An 18,093-nucleotide genomic window follows, 5' to 3' on the forward strand; every position below is an offset into this window, starting at 1 on the left:
ATGGAATAGAATAGAAACCCCAGAACTAGACCCACGAATGTATGGCCAACTCCTCTTTGACAAAGAAGGAAAGAATATCCAATGGAAGAAAGGCAGTCTCTTTAACAAATGGTGCTGGGAGAACCGGACAGCAACATGCAGAAGGTTGAAACTAGACCACTTTCTCACACCATTTACAAAAATAAACTCAAAATGAATAAAGGACCTGAATGTGAGACAGGAAACCATCAAAACATTAGAGGAGAAAGCAGGAAATGACCTCTCTGACCTCAGTCGTAGCAATTTCTTACTTGACACATCCCCAAAGGCAAGGGAATTAAAAGCAAAAATGAATACTGGGACCTCATGAAGATAAAAAGCTTCTGCACAGCAAAGGAAACAACCAACAAAACTAAAAGGCAACCAACGGAATGGGAAAAGATATTTGCAAATGACATATCGGACAAAGGGCTAGTATCCAAAATCTATAAAGAGCTCACCAAACTCCACACCCGAAAAACAAATAACCCAGTGAAGAAATGGGCAGAAAACATGAATAGACACTTCTCTAAAGAAGACATCCGGATGGCCAACAGGCACATGAAAAGATGTTCAACGTCGGTCCTCATCAGGGAAATACAAGTCAAAACCACACTCAGATATCACCTCACGCCAGTGACAGTGGCCAAAATGAACAAATCAGGAGACTATAGATGCTGGAGAGGATGTGGAGAAACGGGAACCCTCTTGCACTGTTGGTGGGAATGCAAACTGGTGCAGCCACTCTGGAAAACAGTGTGGATGTTCCTTAAAAAACTAAAAATAGACCTACCCTATGACCCAGCAATAGCACTGCTAGGAATTTACCCAAGGGATACAGGAGTACTGATGCATATGGGCGCTTGTACCCCAATGTTTATAGCAGCACTCTCAACAATAGCCCAATTATGGAAAGAGCCTAAATGTCCATCAACTGATGAATGGATAAAGAAATTGTGGTTTATATACACAATGGAGTACTACATGGCAATGAGAAAGAACGAAATATGGCCCTTTGTAGCAACGTGGATGGAACTGGAGAGTGTGATGCTAAGTGAGATAAGCCATACAGAGAAAGACAGATACCATATGTTTTCACTCTTATGTGGATCCTGAGAAACTTAACAGAAACCCATGGGGGAGGGGAAGGGGAAAAAAAAGAGATTAGAGTGGGAGAGAGCCAAAGCATAAGAGACTCTTAAAAACTGAGAACAAACTGAGGGTTGATGGGGGGTGGGAGGGAGGGGAGGGCGGGTGATGGGTATTGAGGAGGGCACCTTTTGGGATGAGCACTGGGTGTTGTATGGAAACCAATTTGACAATAAATTTCATATATTGAAAAAAAAATGACTGTGATGCAGGAAGAAGTTTATCACACAGTTCCCTAGAAACAGAAGGCACACCATGCAGGGACCATACAAGGAAGCACCAAGATTGTTCAGGCAGTGTAGTGAGCAAGGGGTAACATGGACAAAAACTTCCGTTGTTGTTTCTTTGGGGAGGAATGGGTAAGGCAAGGTAAGCAGGTCTTGGATTGGCTCATTGAAATAATTTCAGCAGTCTTTCTCACATGGAGGCTGTACCTAGTTGTCTGGTACTTAACTCTGGTGTGGTTTGGGCAGATGAAGCGTGGCCTAGGGTATGTCAGCCTAATAAAAGAAGGGATAGGGCATATGGGCTCTAGGTTGATTGATTTGCATATGAAAGATACACTTGCAGGTAAATTGTTTACTATTTTAAGAAATTGGGTAACCCTGGGATGGAAAGTCTAGCATTGGCAAAGCCCCAGATATTAAATCATCACAATACATAAAATAAAATACATCATTAATACAATTATCCCATTAATACAGTTTGATACATTACCAAATTTAAGGGGTAATAAAAGAGAAGACTTTTATATAGTAGGGCATAAGTTGTGTGAAACAGCACAGAAAACATTTTATTATGAGTAAAAGGGAGAAACACAGGTAGAAGTATAAGAAGTCTTGTAGGCCTTCCCATAACTAAATTAAAACACCTCATATATAATGAGTCTTTCTATATATGAAGGCAAGACATATCCCCTTCAAATGTAGGAAAGGGTAATGGGAAAGTTTTTAATGTTGATGTGAGGTGTAAATTAACTAAGCATCCTTGAATTAAGAGAGATTAAAGTCTTGGGCAGTAGAGAAACTCATTTAGGGATCCATTTGCTGGACTACAATTTGAAAAGGAATTGTTTGAGGAGACCATTATCCTCTTAGTTGAACCTGCTATCTGGGACCTCTCAGGAACATTGAAAGTTATACTGAATGCTTCTTTAAAGAGACCAGCATTTTGTCTTCTAAGAAGTGAAATGTGTTTCTTAGTTAATATTAATGATCTCTATGACTCTGGAGGGGATGAGGAATGTCCTGGCAAGTCATTGTATATTGTCCTAAGAGCTGCTCCTGATGAAAAGCTTGGATGGAGGAAGAAGGTGGTGCTTGAGTTCAAGCAGTTTTCAACTAAATGAAATTGCTTTTCTCTGAAGGTGGACTGAAATGTCTGATGCACCAGTTGATTGCTTTAGTGTCTATAGTTGAAATATTAAGCAGCCAGCACAATATTGTGGGATGGAAAATTTAGAAACGTCTTCATGGATCATGGATGCCTTCTCTGAACTCTTCTTTATTTGCCATCTGTTCATAGTGCTTTAGCCTGGGTCATCAGGAACCCATCACTTTTTTTTAAGACTATTTTTTTTAGAACAGTTTTAGGTTTACCACAAAACTGAGGGTAAAAGTACAGATTACCCATATACCTCCTGTCCCTAACATGCACAGCCTTCTGTATTATCCACATCCCTCACCAGAATGGGATATTTTTGTACTAAGGATGAACCTACATTGACCCATCAAAATCACCCAAAGTCCATAGTTTACCTTAGGGTTCAGTCTTGGTGTTGTACATAAGTTAGGGCAAAAGATGATAGATATCTATCATTTATGGTACTATAACACGTGTTTTCACTCCCCTAAAAATCCTCTGTGTTCTGCCTATTAATTTCTCCCCTCCCTGTCTGCAACCACAGAGCTTTTTATTGTCTCCACAATTCTGTTTTTTTCTGGAAGTCATACAGTTGGATTCTACAATATGTAGCCTTTTCAGATTGGCCTTTTTTCACTTAATAATATGCACTCAAGCTTCTTCCATTTCTTTTCATGACTTGATAGCTCATTTGTTTTTAGTGCTTAATAACATTCTGTTGTCTAAAATGTGCCACAGTTTATCTGTTCACCTACTGAAGGACATTGTGGTTGCTTGCAAGTTTTGGGAATTATGAATGAAGCTTCTGGAAACATCTTTGTGTAGAAATTCAAAACTATCCAGAGATGAACAATATACCTATTGAGGGTGTTTTGGTTTTCTATTGCTATGTAACCAATTATGCCAAAACTTAAAGAGATAAAAACAAGAGAGTTCTGTGGGTCAACAATCAAGGAGCAGCTGAGAGGGTTATCTCATGGTTCAGCATGGGCAGGATTTTCTTCCAAACCTAGTCATTTGGCTGTGGTAGACCTCAGAAAATCTGTTTCCAAACTCATTCCTGTGGGCCTCTCTACAGGACTACTTCATGACATAGTAGCTGGCTTCCCACAGAGAGACTGAGACCTAGAATCCAAAAAGTCAGTCTTTTTATAATCTGTCTTGGAAATGGTGAACCATCTGTTCCTCTACATTTAGTTAATTAGAGGCAAGTCAAAAAGTCCAGTTTACACACAATGGAATGGAAATACTCAAAGACATGAATACCAGGAGGTAGATATCTTTGGGACTCATTTTAGAGTCTGCCTACTGCAGAGAGAATGTAAAATTGATTATTAAAATAAAAGATTAAAGTCATTTTCTTTAAAATAACTCAAAGAGGCAACATAATATGGTGTTTGAGACTCAGTTGGATTAGCTAAGATAGCTGATATTGTCATGAATAGTATTTTGAAATTAAACTACTGTGTTTACTTATCTATGTTTAATAAATCTATTATCCAAATGCTTATATAACTCTACTACAATTGCATTTACATAGGCATCTTGGATGCATTGATTTAAAAAATGAGTTTTATGTACTAATTTTTTACTATAATTGTATTTAGAATAGTATATATATAACATACACCAATTTTTTATAGTATAGTAATTTTAATTTTGTTATAGTATAGTATACTATAGTATTCTTAGCTAATTCTTTTCTTTTTCCTTGTCTTTAGTATCCAGAGGATTTATCCCTGGAGTCATATACTATCAGTATTGTGCAGTTGCTTGGCTTTAATCTGGGATTGAGTTATGACAATCCTGACACTTGTTATTGTTCAGAAGATGTTTGCACAATGTCACCTAAAGCAGTGTAAGATAATTGTCTTTATTACACATATTCCTTTATTTATTTATTTTTGTTTGGTTAGGACCTTTTACACTTCTATTAACCAAACTGAAGTAATTGACAGTTATAGAACACTATACCTAACAACCACAGAATACACATTTTTCAAGCACAACAGAACACAAACCAAAATAGGCCCACCACGTCCCCCATGCGTCTCCATGCCTGGAGAAACTCTCTTCCTCCTTCCTGCATTCTGGAGTCTGACTTGTATTTTTCTCCCCTGGCCAGATTGAAAGCACCCTCTAAGGAAAAGCCATATGAATTGTGTAATTTCAGTGATTGTGCATAAAGCTAAATTAAATGCTTTGATATTTGCATTTAAAACTGGCATTGTACGGTATAGGGATGAGTGGTACAATTCATGTTAGTAGTTTCAATTAAGGATTTTTTTTTATTTAGAAAGACATTAAATTGTAAATAAATAATAACACCATGACCCATTGAAAGACTGCTGAAGAAAGGAAAAAAACCTTTATTTTAGAACCATTAATAATACATATTCCCTGCTCTATTTCTTAAATATATTTTTAAAGTTTATTTATTTTGACAGAAAGAGAGAGAGAGAGAGAATGCACAAGTGGGGGAGGGACAGACAGAGAGGGAGAGAGAGAATCCCAAGCAGGCTCTGTGCTGTCAGTGCAGAATCCAGCGTGGAACTCAATCCCATGAACCATGAAGTCATGACCTGAGCCAAAATCAAGAATCAGGTGCTCCACTGACTGAGCCACCCAGGCACCCCTTCTGTTGGTTTTTTAATCATTTCAACATTCTATTTGTTTCATATATTTTTCTCCTGATGTTCATGCTTTTTGTCCCTAAGAAGTACTTGGTCTACTCTTTACTACACACCTATTGCCCAGGAGAGTGCTCAGTAAATATGTTGCAAACAGTGACTAAATCAGCTCAGTATATTTTCTCATTATTTCATTTTATCCTTTGATTACTGAATCCATGATACCCCAAAGTTTTGTAAAGGCACAAAGTAGATAATAACTAAATTTATTTCTTCTTCCTTGGATAAGTGGTTACTCAGAAGAATATTCATTCTTTCACCATCTTCTTGAACATTTTATTTATAAACTTTATAAAAATTCAACTTTGTCAAGGTATGATTCTTGCTGCAATAAAATTTGTGCACTGTAAGTGTACAAGTTTATGACTTTTGACAAATACATAAATATCTTTGAACCACAGTATCAGTGAGATTATGCAACAGTTTCATTTCCCCAAAAGTTCCTTTGTGACCCTTATTGTCCTTCTACCTTTTATCCTTGCCCCAGGCAACAACTGATCTGATTTATTACTACAATTAGTTTTCCTTGCTTCAGAACTTTATGTAAATTGAATTATTTGTGCTCTATTTTGAGTATTGAATCTATGACTCTGAATTATCTAAACACTTTTTTTAAATTATTTGAATATTTATAGTGCTTTAATTTAGGTATTTGTATGCCAAATCGTAACATCTGGACCATCTCAGTTTTGATTTCTTTTGACTGCTTTTTTTTTTTTTTTACATTGACTATGGATCACATTTTTTATTTCTTTGTGTTTCTGTTGTTGTTATTATTATTATTAGCATATTAGATATTTTTGATAATACAATAGAAAGCTTGGATGCCCCTACCTTCCTCTGAAAAGCATTGATTCTTGGAAATTCAATTATTGGCTAATTATATTGAATTTTATATGCTTGGTTTTACACTTTGTTAATATGGATCTATAGAAAGCTCAGGGTATTTTGAAACCCCTATAACTTGGCCGGATTGAACTTCCAAATTCACTCTCTTCTGGGGATCTTGTCAGGGCTTGAATTTAGGCTCTATTGGAATTGAGATAGAGTAGATTCTAGTTAGGGTAGAGGTCAGCAAACAACAATCCCCAAGCTAATCTCGGTGGTAGCCTGTTTTGTAAATAAAATTCTATTGAAATACAGCTAGGCTTATTGTTTTACCTATTGTTTATGGTTGCTCTTGTACTACAGTGGCAGAGTTGAGTAGTTGTACCACAGTCTATGGCATATTAGTCTATAATATTTATTGCCTGGCCCTTTACAGAAAAAGCTTGTCACCCCCTGGTCTAGAACATAATCTTTACTCTTAAGTCAGATTCTTTATAGTGTTTTAGTTGGATGCTGAGCTATTACTAGAGTGCTGACAGCTCTCTCACTGTCAAGACAGGTACTTATGGTGCTCTTCCCATTGTGTAGCTCAAACCACAGGTTTTTATTTGAAAAATGTTTAATTATGTTGAACAAAAGCCCTAATATGTACTTAAGTTAATGCAAATATGTTTATATTGGCATTACAAGAAAAATCCAAGACATATTTAAAAAAATAAAAAATGTGCTAAATACTGAGGCTAAACATTTAAAATTCAATTGTTTGGCATTGGCAAAGAAAATAAAGTGAACACAGTTCTTATGTTTAAAGGTTTAATAAATGTCATAAGACAGGCAAATAATACATCTTGTTTAAAACAGGATGAATGGCAATGAAAAGATTTTGGAGTTTTTTTTCATTACAAGAATTTTCATGGTGAAATTTTAAAAATATGGTAAAACATATTATCAATGCAATGAATAGTTTTCAAAATGTGTTTTTTTTCCCATAATGCTTTTTAAATATCTTTCTAAAACATCATACATTAGTGGAAATGCAGAGATATACAGCAATAATTTTTGTCATACCCATTTTTAAAATATTTTAGGCAGTCTCGGGGTGTAAAGGATTTTAGCACCTGTACGTTGGATGACTTTAAATACTTGGCCTCACATTCTGGCCTTGGATGTCTTCAGAGAATCCTTCCTGAAGTGCCAGTTTATAAACAACAAAAGAAAAGGACATGTGGCAATGGACAATTGGAACAGGGTGAACAGTGTGATTGTGGCACTGTAAAGGTTAGTAGAAATTTTTTCAATTTTTAAAATTTCCTGTAGATGTGTGTAATAGAAAAGAAGAAGATGAAGACCTTGTCTTTTAGAAAAATAAATTTAAAAAAAACTTCTTTGGGGAAGATGGAAGCTTTTAAGTTTCCTAATTTTGCTATTTTTTGAAGTGGACAGCAAAAGCCTTTTAGATAATATTTACCTTCTGACATTCTTTAGTGTATGCATCAACTCTAAACAAAATAATTAGTTACCACAAAGAGTGTCTAAAGAGTTGAAGAAATATACTTTTAACATCAAGCAGTAACAAAAACAGGAATATCTAAAGACCATAGACTATTACCAATGGAATAGCAAAATGCATTGTTTGCTAATATAGAGTGAAAAGTGTGCTATTGGCAGGTGATATCAATTAAAAGTATTTTTTAAAAAATCTATCACCTGTAGAAAATATATAAATATAGAACCAAACCCAAAGAAAGATGAAAGATGATAGAGGAAGCATTGACAATAAAGTGAAGTAGTCATAGGATAATAAAATGAAACAGCAATTGTAAAATATGGAACATATTATTAACTATGTATTAATATGTTATTAAATATACAATATGTAAAAATATGTAATACATTATATATAGACATATTTATATTTACTATATATGTGTGTATATGTGTGTGTGTGTGTGTGTGTGTGTGTGTGTGTGTATTTAATGACACTGGAACACATTTAAAAGAAAAAAGCCAGAGGAGAGTTTACTCTTGAAAAATTGCAGCTGGAACAGATAAGAATTGTGAGCTTATGTTTTCCTAGTCTTGGGTGCTCCTCTACTTCCACAGTTGTGGCCGAATGAAATAGCTGTGAAAAATTGCAGCTTTACTGACTCGGTGTGACAGAGAACAGATTTCAGGGATGAGAATCACTGGAAATTTAAGGGGAAAACCCTGAAAGTAAGACAACTGTGAAAGTGCTAAAACCTAAAATCTGATGACTAATTTTACACATATTTGGCAGACTGCTAAAATATGCATAGTCCAGAAATACCCCACGGAGGAAAAAAGTAGGGTGAGACCATTGAAAGACACCGGTGCACCAGGTGAACCCTGTGAGTTCGATGATTTTTTTTAAGAGAATATTTTCTAACCATGTGCAATTCAGGCAGCAGAAATCCAAAGCCCTACTGGTTTCATTTATCAGAATGTAGAGCCTGAGACTGGCTACAACTGGAAATTAAAGAGGAATCTTCAGAAACAAGGCAATTACAGGTAGATTATACCCTGAAATCTAAGTACTGTCTCTGCCTAAATCCTTGCATGAATGCTACATTACATCAGGGAATCTCGCTAAAAATTCAGCAGTTGGAAGCCATATGAATTGAGCAGAGATAGCTGCTGTACATTGTAGGGGAAACAAAGCTTACAGTTTGTTTCCAGGTTACTTAATTTCCTGTTAGAAAAAAAAAGCCTCTAGAAGGTCACAGCTGAATACGGGCATTATATCATTGTATCTATATTGTCTAACTTATTAATAAAAAATTAATAGACATTCAGAAAATTAGGAAAATGTGAACCATATTTAGGAAAATACGCAGTTAAGGGAAACTGACTCTGAGAAGTCCAAATATATTGTATTTTGCAGATAAAGACTTCACAGTAGTTATTTTGAATATTAGGAGCATGAAAGGACATTATGCTCAAACCATTTAAGGAAAAATTATCATAGTAAGTGAGCAGCTAGAGAATCTCAACAGATATAAGTTAACTACAAAAACCATATAAATTTAAAGTCTAGAAGTGAAAAGTACAACAAAAGCAGAATCAGTGAACTTGACCAAAAGCAGAGTAATCAATGAACTTGACCAATAGAACATTAAGAAAATATGATCTATAGAATAGAGAGAAAAAACGTTGAAGAAAAATAGCAAAAAACCTCAGACACCTGAGAGTAGATATTTTTTATTTTTTCTTAAATTTTTTAAATGTTTATTCATTTAATTTTGAGGGGGAGAGAGAGACAGACAGACTGTCAACAGGGGAGGGGCAGTGAGAGTGACACAGAATCCGAAGCAGGCTCCAGGCTCCAAGAGCCAAAGTCAGATACTTAACCAACTGAACCACCCAGGCACCCCAGAAACATTTTTCTTAAAAATTATTTATTTATTTTGAGAGAGAGAGAGAGAGAGAGAGAGAGAGAGAGAGAGAGAGAGAGAAAGTTCAAGCTGGGGAAGGGCAGGGAGTGAAGGAGAGAGAGAATCTCAAACAGGTTTCACACTGTTAGTGCAGAGCCCAATACAGGACTTGAACCCATGAATCGTGAGATCATGACCTGAGCCAAAACCAAGAGTTGGACGCTTAACCAACTGAGTCATAAAGGTGCCCCCACCTGAAAGGAAATATTAAGTGGTCCAATGTAGGTGTAATTGGATTTCAAGATAAAGAAAAGAGAAAGTAGGCGGCAGAAAAAAATATGCAGGAATAATACTGATTATTTTTCAAATTTGAAGGAAAACGTTTGCTTACAGATCCAAGATGCTCAGCAAACTACAAGCACATAGACACAAAAAAACCCACCTCTATACTTAGAGTAGTAAAACCTCCCAAAACCCCAAGATAAAAAGAAAAACTTAATTTCAGCCTAAAAAAAAACAGGTTAGATACACAATACAGTGATACAAAATATAGCTGACTTCTTATAACAAATAATGGAGGTCAGTAGACTTTGAAATGACAAAAAGTGATGAAAGAAAAAAAAAAGGTCAACAATCAAGAGTTCTAGATTCAAAGTAATTATCCTTTAAAATGGAAGCAAACAAAGTTATTCTCAGTTAAGCAAAAGCTGAGACAATATGTCACAGTAAACTTGTACTACAGAATATCCTAAGAATTTAAAATGTTTGAAGAATTAAAAATTCCTGAACACAGGAATTGGTAAATATGTGGGTAAAAATAAATAGTTATATGTATGCTTTCTTTTCTGCTCTTAATTTTACTGACTACATTATATACATGCACAGATATGTAAATATACACACACTTATTCACTGCATAAGTGATACAATACATATATGTGCCTATAAATATGTATTTGTATGTATATATACTAAATATACAAATATGTATGGGTATGTTTGTGGATATGGATGCATATATGTTTATATGCATATAAACACACAAAAATATATATGTACATATACACATTATGTGTATATGTGTGTGTATCTACATATCTACATCTATATAATAACAGCAGCAGCACTAAATGTGGAAGGTGAAATAAGCTGTTGCAAGATTTCTATAATTTACGTGAAGAAAATCAGTATTAACTCTAAGTAGATTAGAGTATTTGAAAGATACATACTATAAATCCCAGAGCAAATATTGAAAAATTATGCAGAGATACAGCTAAAAAGCCAATAGAGGAGTTTTAATGACATGCTAAACATATTTCATCAGCACAAAATAAGACAAGAAGAGAAGAATTGAGGAAAAAAAACAAGATGAAATAAATGGAAACAAATGGTAAAATAACAAATTGAAATACATAAATATTAATAGTTACATTAAATGTAAATAGGCCAAGCACTCTGATCAGAAGCCAGAGATTATCAGACTACATACAAATCAAGAGACAAGAGATATATTTTAAGCCCAAATGCTATGTTTGGCAGAAAATAATAGAATGGAAAAGGATATAACAAGTAAACAGTAAATATAAGAGAGCTAAGGGGACTATATTAATATATAAAATAGAGATATACTAATGCTTCAAAATTATAAAAGGATAAATACATAAGGAAGTTATAACAATAATAAATATGTATACACTTATAAAAATATATCTACATGTACACACACACAGTAGATCTTCAAATTTCATGAAGCACTATCTTATTTGGAGGTTTATTTCACATCTCTTAGTAAGTGATAGAACAACTAGACAAAAATATCAGTAAGGATGTAGAAGATCTGAATAATACTTCTACCAACCACCTTAATATAATGATATTTATAGGCCACTATATTTAATAACTTAATATAAAAATTACTTTCAAGGGAACTTGGAATATTCATCAGGATGTACTACATTTTGTGACATGAAATAAATCTCAAAATATTTATTTTTTGTTGAGAATTAAATTAGAAATCAAGAATAATAAGATATCTTGAAAAGTTCCCAAATATTTAGAAATTAAGCTGCCACTTCTAAATGGCCCTTGGCTCAAAGAAGAAATTACAAAAGCAATTAGGATATATTTTTAACAGTTATGAAAATTTAAACATAACATCGAAATCTATGAGATTCAGTTGAAACTGAATTATAGTGTTATGAGGAAAATCTATAGCTACAAATGCTTATAATGGAGAGAAGAAAGGTCTAAAATCAATGATTAAGAATGCTACTTCGGGTAACTAAAATATTAGTCCAATTAAATCCATGATAAGTAGAAGGAAATAATGATAAAGATAAAAGTAGAAATCAATGAGATAGAAATCAGAAGATGAATATCAATGAAAATAAAAGCGAGTGCTTTGAAAATAATCAATATATTTGATAAATCTGCTGTTCTGATGAAAGAGAAATGAGGAAAAGAAAGGAATTCCCAGTATCAGTAATGAAAGAGGGTACATAAGGAATATTAAAAACTACTTTATGTAAATAAATTTGATAATTTAGGTGAAATTGGCAAGTTTTTTTTTTTTTTTGCTTTTTAAAAATATTATTTATTTATTTATTTATTTATTTATTTATTTATTTATAATATGAAATTTATTGTCAAATTGGTTTCCATACAACACCCAGTGCTCATCCCAACAGGTGCCCTCCTCAATGCCCATCACCCACTTTCCCCTCCCTCCTACCCCCCATCAACCCTCAGTTTATTCTCAGTTTTTAAGAGTCTCTTATGGTTTGGCTCCCTCCCTCTCCAACTTTTATGTTTTTTTTCCTTCCCCTCCCCCATGGTCTTCTGTTAAGTTTCTCAGGATCCACATAAGAGTAAAAACATATGGTATCTGTCTTTCTCTGTATGATTTAAAAGACAAATTATCATAACTGATGTCAGAAGAGACAGTTTGAATTTGTCTATTTGTTTACAGAATTGTACACATAAAGACTGCTGTGATCCTAAAACATGTTCAATGAAAGCAAATAAACAGTGTGGCTCCGGGGAATGTTGCACACAAGATTGCAAGGTAAGAGGCAATCTATTTTAGAGTAGCTCAGCATTAAATTTCTTTTCTTTTCTTTTTTTTTAATGTTTATTTATTTTTGAGACAGAGAGAGACAGAGCATGAACAGGGGAGGGTCAGAGAGAGAGGGAGACACAGAATCTGAAACAGGCTCCAGGCTCTGAGCCGTCAGCACAGAGCCCAACGCAGGGCTCGAACCCACGGACCGTGAGATCATGACCTGAGCCGAAGTCGGCCGCTTAACCGACTGAGCCACCCAGGCGCCCCTAAATTTCTTTAAATACTGTTTCAAAGAGCTGGGAAGTATGTCAATATCCTATCTGCCTTTCCCATTGTATTATATCCAAGTACATTGGACCCTTCTTACACTTCATTCCATTTGGTAATCTGTCATTTCCAGAAGTCTCATGTACATATGCCTGATGATTCTTCTTTCCCAACTGTTACAAATCTTTCTTGTACCTGTTGAGACATTCCTATGATCAACATACATCTGAAGCAACCCTCTTTAGTAAGGTCTTATTTTTTAACACCCTACCTTACATGGGGTCAAGAAGTTAGATTAGATTTTTTTGTTATTGTTGTTAGGTAAATTCTCTTTACCATCTTCTGGTAAAGTCTTCTGTTCCTTTGCAGTTCAGTTATTGTTACAATCAATTAAGTGCTCTTTATTTAAAGCATTTAAAGAATTCCTGAATAATTGCCCCACACCCAGAAAAATTAACTGGAAATCTAAAGAAAAAAGAAGCAAACTATGAAAAAAGTAAATGGCAGATGTTCAGATAGGATTGGAGTAAGAATATGCTTTTATCTTTAAAATTTTGTTCCTGGGGTGCCTGGGTGGCTCCGTTGGTTAAATGTCTGACTTTAGCTCAGGTCATGATCGCACGGTTCCTAAGTTCAAGCCCCACATCGGGCTCTGTGCTGACAGTTTGGAGCCTGGAGCCTGCTTCAGATTCTGTGTCTTCCTCTTTCTCTGCCCCTCGCCCACTCATGTTCTGTCTCTGTCTCTGTCTCTCTTAAAAATAAACATTAAAAAAATTTTTTTAAATTTTGTTCCCAAACTTTATTGGGATATAATTGGCATATAACATTGTGTAAGTTTAAGGTGCACAATGTAATGACTTCATACGAGCATATATTGTGAAATGATTACAATAAGGTTAACACATCTACAACTTTACATAGCAAAAATATTTAACATTTACAAAGAAAATTTCAAATATACAATACATTATTAACTATAGTTACCATGCTGTACATTAGATCCCCATAGTGATTCATTTTATGGCTGAAAATGTGTACCCTTGACCAACATCTTTCCATTTTTCCCCACAGTTTTACTTCTTCCTTTCTTTAAAAACAATTTTTTTAATGTTTGTTTATTTTTGAGAGGGGGGGCATGGAGGGGCAGAGAGTGAGGGAGACAAAGAGTCTGAAGCAGGCTCCAGGCTCTGAGCTGTCAGCACAGAGCCTGATGTGGGGCTCGAACCCACAGACCGTGAGATCATGACCTGAACCGAAGTCGGATGCTTAACCGACTGAGCCACCCAGGTGCCCCTATTTCTTCCTTTCTGACTTGGATATCTTTTATTTCTTTTCTCTTGCCTAATTCCTCTGGCTAGGACTCCTAGTACTATGTTAAAAAAGGAGTAGTAAGAATGAAAAACTTTGTCTTGTTCCTGATCTTACAGTAAAAGATTTCAACTTTTCACAACTGAAAATTATGTTAGCTACGGCTTGTCATATATGGCCTTTATTATATTGATACATTTGCTCTATACCAAACTGTTGAGAACTTTGGTCATGAACGTGTGTTGAATTTTGTCAGATATTTTTTCTTCATTTCTTTGGAGGATTACATGAATTTTACCCTTATTTATATTAATGGGGGTGTATTATGTTTATTGCTTTCTGTGTCATCCTTACATCCCAGGGATAAACCTCACTTGATCATGATATATGAACCTTTTAACATGTTGTTGAATTTGGTGTGCTGATATTTTGTTGAGAATGTTCGCATCTATGTTCATTAGGGATATCAGCCTGTAATTTTCTTTCTTTCTTTCTTTCTTTCTTTCTTTCTTTCTTTCTTTCTTTCTTTCTTTCTTTTTCTTCTTCTTCTTCTTCTTCTTCTTCTTCTTCTTCTTCTTCTTCTTCTTTTAGTGTCTTTGTCTTTGTATCAGGGTAAAGCTGGCCTTGTAAAATGAGTTTGGGAGAGTTCTTTCCTTTTTAATTTTTGGGGGAGTTGAGAGAAATTAGCATTAATTCTTTAAATATTTCATAGAATTCACCTGTGAAACCATCTAGTCCTGTTCTTTTATTTGTTAGGAAGTTTGATAACAGATTGAATATCTTTAGTTGTGATTACTTTGTTCAAGTTTTCCATTTCTTCTTGATTCAGTTTTGATAGATTACCTGTTTCTAGGAATTTATCCATTTCTTGTAGTGTTACGCAATTTGTTGGTGGATAATTGTTATGGAAGTCTCTAATGATACTTTGTATTTCTATGGTATCAATTTCAGTGTCTTTTCTTTTCTTTCATAATTTTATTTTATTGAGTAGTCTAGCTAAAGTTTTGCCATTTTGTTTATCTTTTCAAAATCCATCTCTTGGTTTAATTTATTATTTTCCTATTGTCTCTCTGGTCTCTATTTCATTTATTTCTGCTCTGATCTTTCTTATTTCCTTTCTTCTACTAACTTGGGTCTTAGGTTGTTTTCCTTTTTTAATTCCTTTAGGGGTAAAGTTAGGTTATTTGAGATTTTTTTTAATATAGGCATTTATTGCTGTAAACTTACCTCTTAGAACTGCTTTTGTTATATCGCATATGTTTTGGTATGTTGTTTTTTGTATTTGTTTTTGTTTATTTTAAGATACTTTTTATGATTTCCTTTTTTCCTACTTCTGTGGTCCATTAGTTCAGGTATGATGTTAAATTGTACATTTTGTGGATTTTTCAGTTTTTTTCTCTGAAGTTTCATAACATTGTGCTTGGAAAAGATATTAGATATTATTTCAGTTTCCTTAAATTTCATAAAACTTGCTTTGTGGACCAACATATGTTTTGTCCTGGAGAATGTTCCACATGTGCTTGAGAATATTTTGTTCTTATTGGACATAATGTTCTATATATGTCCTTAAGGTCCATTTGGTTTATAGTTTTATTCAGGCCTGCTATTTTCTTACTAATTTTCCTTCTGATTGCTCTGTCCAATGTCAATAGTAGGGTATTGAAGTCCTCTACTATTATTGAATTGCTGTCTGTTTATCCCTTTGGTCTGTCAATATTTACTTAAGTTTTTAGGCATTCCAATATTTTGAGCATGTGTAGTTACAAGTGTTATATTTTCTTGACCTTTTTTTTTTTTTGTGATTGTTTTAATTGAAAGTCTGTTTTATATTACGTAAGTATAGCATACCCTGCTCTCTTTCGGTTACCATTTGCATAGAATAGTTTTTTCTTCCCTATACTTTCAGCCCTTGCATGTCCATAAAGGTAATTTGAGTTTCCTATAGCCAGCTTATTGTTGGGTTCTACAATAGAAATTTGATTGGAAAAAATCCGTTTACATTTAAAGTAATTATTGATAGTTAAAAGGACTTTCTATTGCCATTTTGTTAATCATTTTCTGGTTTGTTTGTTTTAGTTCTTTTTTTCCTTTATTCCTTTCTTACTCTCTTCTTTTGTGATTTATTTTTTGTAGTGCCATTCTTTAATTTGTTTCTCTTTATATTTTGTGTATCCACTGTAGGTTTCTTCTTTGTGATTGTTATAAGGCTTACATAAAAATTTTTATAGATACAATAGATATAATAGTCTATTTTTTAAGTTTTTATTTTAATTCCAGTTAGTTAACATACAGTGTGTGATAATAGTTTTAGGTATACAATGTAGTAATTCAACAGTTCCATACATCACCCTGGGCTCATCACAAAAAGGGCACTTCTTCATTTTCATCACCTATTTAACCCATACCCCCACCTGCCTCCTCTCTGATAACCATCAGTATGTTTTCTATAATTAAAAGACTGTTTCTTGCTTTGACTATCTCTTATTTTTTCTCCTTTCTTTGTTTGTTTTATTTCTTAAATTCTACATATGAATGAAAACATATGGTATTTGTCTTTCTCTGTCTAACTTATTTTGCTGAGCTTGTTGCAAATGGCAAGATTTCATTCTTTTTTATGGCTGAATAATATTCTGTTGTATATATGTATATATACCACTTCTTTATTCATTCATCACTTGATGGACACTTAGGCTGATTCCATATCTTGGCTATCGTAAATAATGCTTCAATAAACATCAGGGTGCATGTATCCCTTTAAACTAGTGTTTTTGTATTCTTTGGGTAAATACCTAGTCATGCGATTATTGGATTGTAAGGTAGTTTTTTATTTTTTTAACTTTTTGTTTACACTTCTAGTAGTTAACATACAGTGTAATGTTAGCTTCAGGTGTACAATACAGTGATTCGACACTTCCATACAACACCTGGTATTAATACTCATCACCTGTAATAATCTATTTTAAGCTGATAATAACCTACCTTCAATCATATACTAAAGCTCTACATTTTAAATTCTCGTTTAATTCCCCCACATTTTGTGCTATTAATGTTACAATTTGCATCTTTTTATATTGTGCATCCTTTAACAAATTATGTAATAATATTTACTTTATAATACTATTGTCTTTTAACTTTTTACTGGAGATAAAAGTATTTTGCCACCATTACAGTATTAGGGAATTATGAATTTGATTATATATTTACACTTACCGGTGCGTTTTATACTTTTATGTTTTCTTGAGTTATTGTCCTTTCATTTCAATTTGATGAACTCCTTATAGGATTTCTTATAAGACAGGTCTAGAGGTGATGCACTCACTTAGCTTTTATTTATCTGGGAATGTCTTTAACCCTCCTTAATTTCTGAAGGAAATTTTTTGCCTTGTATAGTTTTCTTATCCAGCAGTTTTTTTTTTTCTGCTGCTTCATTTTTGGTGTATAGAAATGCAAAAGATTTCTGCAAGTTGATTTTATATCCTGTGACTTTGCTGACAGTTTGAGAAGAATAGATGGCTTGTGAAGTCATCAGGCCCAGGATTCTTGTTTGTTGGGAGATTTTTGATAGATGATTCAATTTATTTGCTGGTTATGGGTCTTTTCAAGTTTCCTATTTCTTTCTGTTGCAGTTTTGGTAGTTTGTATGTTTCCAGGAATTTATCCATTTCTTCCAGATTGCCTAGTTTGTTGGCATATAATTTTTCATAGTATTCTCTTGTGGTGTTGGTCCCTTCTATTTCTGTGGTGTTGGTCCCTTCTTTCATTAGTGATTTTTATCTATTTGGGCCCTTTATCCTTTCTTTTTGATAAGTGTAGCTAGGGGTTTACTAATTTTGTTAATTCTTGCAAAAAACCAGCTTTTAGTTTTGTTGATCTGTTCTACTGGTTTCTTATGTTTATTTCTATATTATTTATTTCTCTAATCTTTATTATTTCTCTTCTATTGGCTTTAGGCTTTATTTGCTGTTCCTTTCCTAGCTCCTTTAGGTGTAAGTTTAGATTGTATATTTAGATTGTATAT

At 33.9% G+C, this 18,093-nt stretch overlaps 1 protein-coding gene across 4 annotated transcripts in view; it reads left to right on the top strand.

Moving 5' to 3' along the window:
• The window catches only part of LOC132691800 (disintegrin and metalloproteinase domain-containing protein 5-like), a 134,351-nt gene that overhangs the window by 63,036 nt on the left and 53,222 nt on the right, over positions 1 to 18,093 (top strand). For all 4 annotated transcript variants that reach the window (XM_078445527.2, XM_078445528.2, XM_078445529.2 and 1 more), the window contains 3 exons: positions 4,251 to 4,387; positions 7,136 to 7,325; positions 12,408 to 12,503. In XM_078445527.2, coding sequence (XP_078301653.1) covers positions 4,251 to 4,387; positions 7,136 to 7,325; positions 12,408 to 12,503 — 423 coding nt within the window. The remainder of the gene's footprint in view (positions 1 to 4,250; positions 4,388 to 7,135; positions 7,326 to 12,407; positions 12,504 to 18,093) is intronic.

This window comes from Panthera onca, chromosome B1 (assembly GCF_046562875.1).
Source record: "Panthera onca isolate mPanOnc1 chromosome B1, mPanOnc1 haplotype 2, whole genome shotgun sequence".
NCBI lineage: Eukaryota > Metazoa > Chordata > Mammalia > Carnivora > Felidae > Panthera > Panthera onca.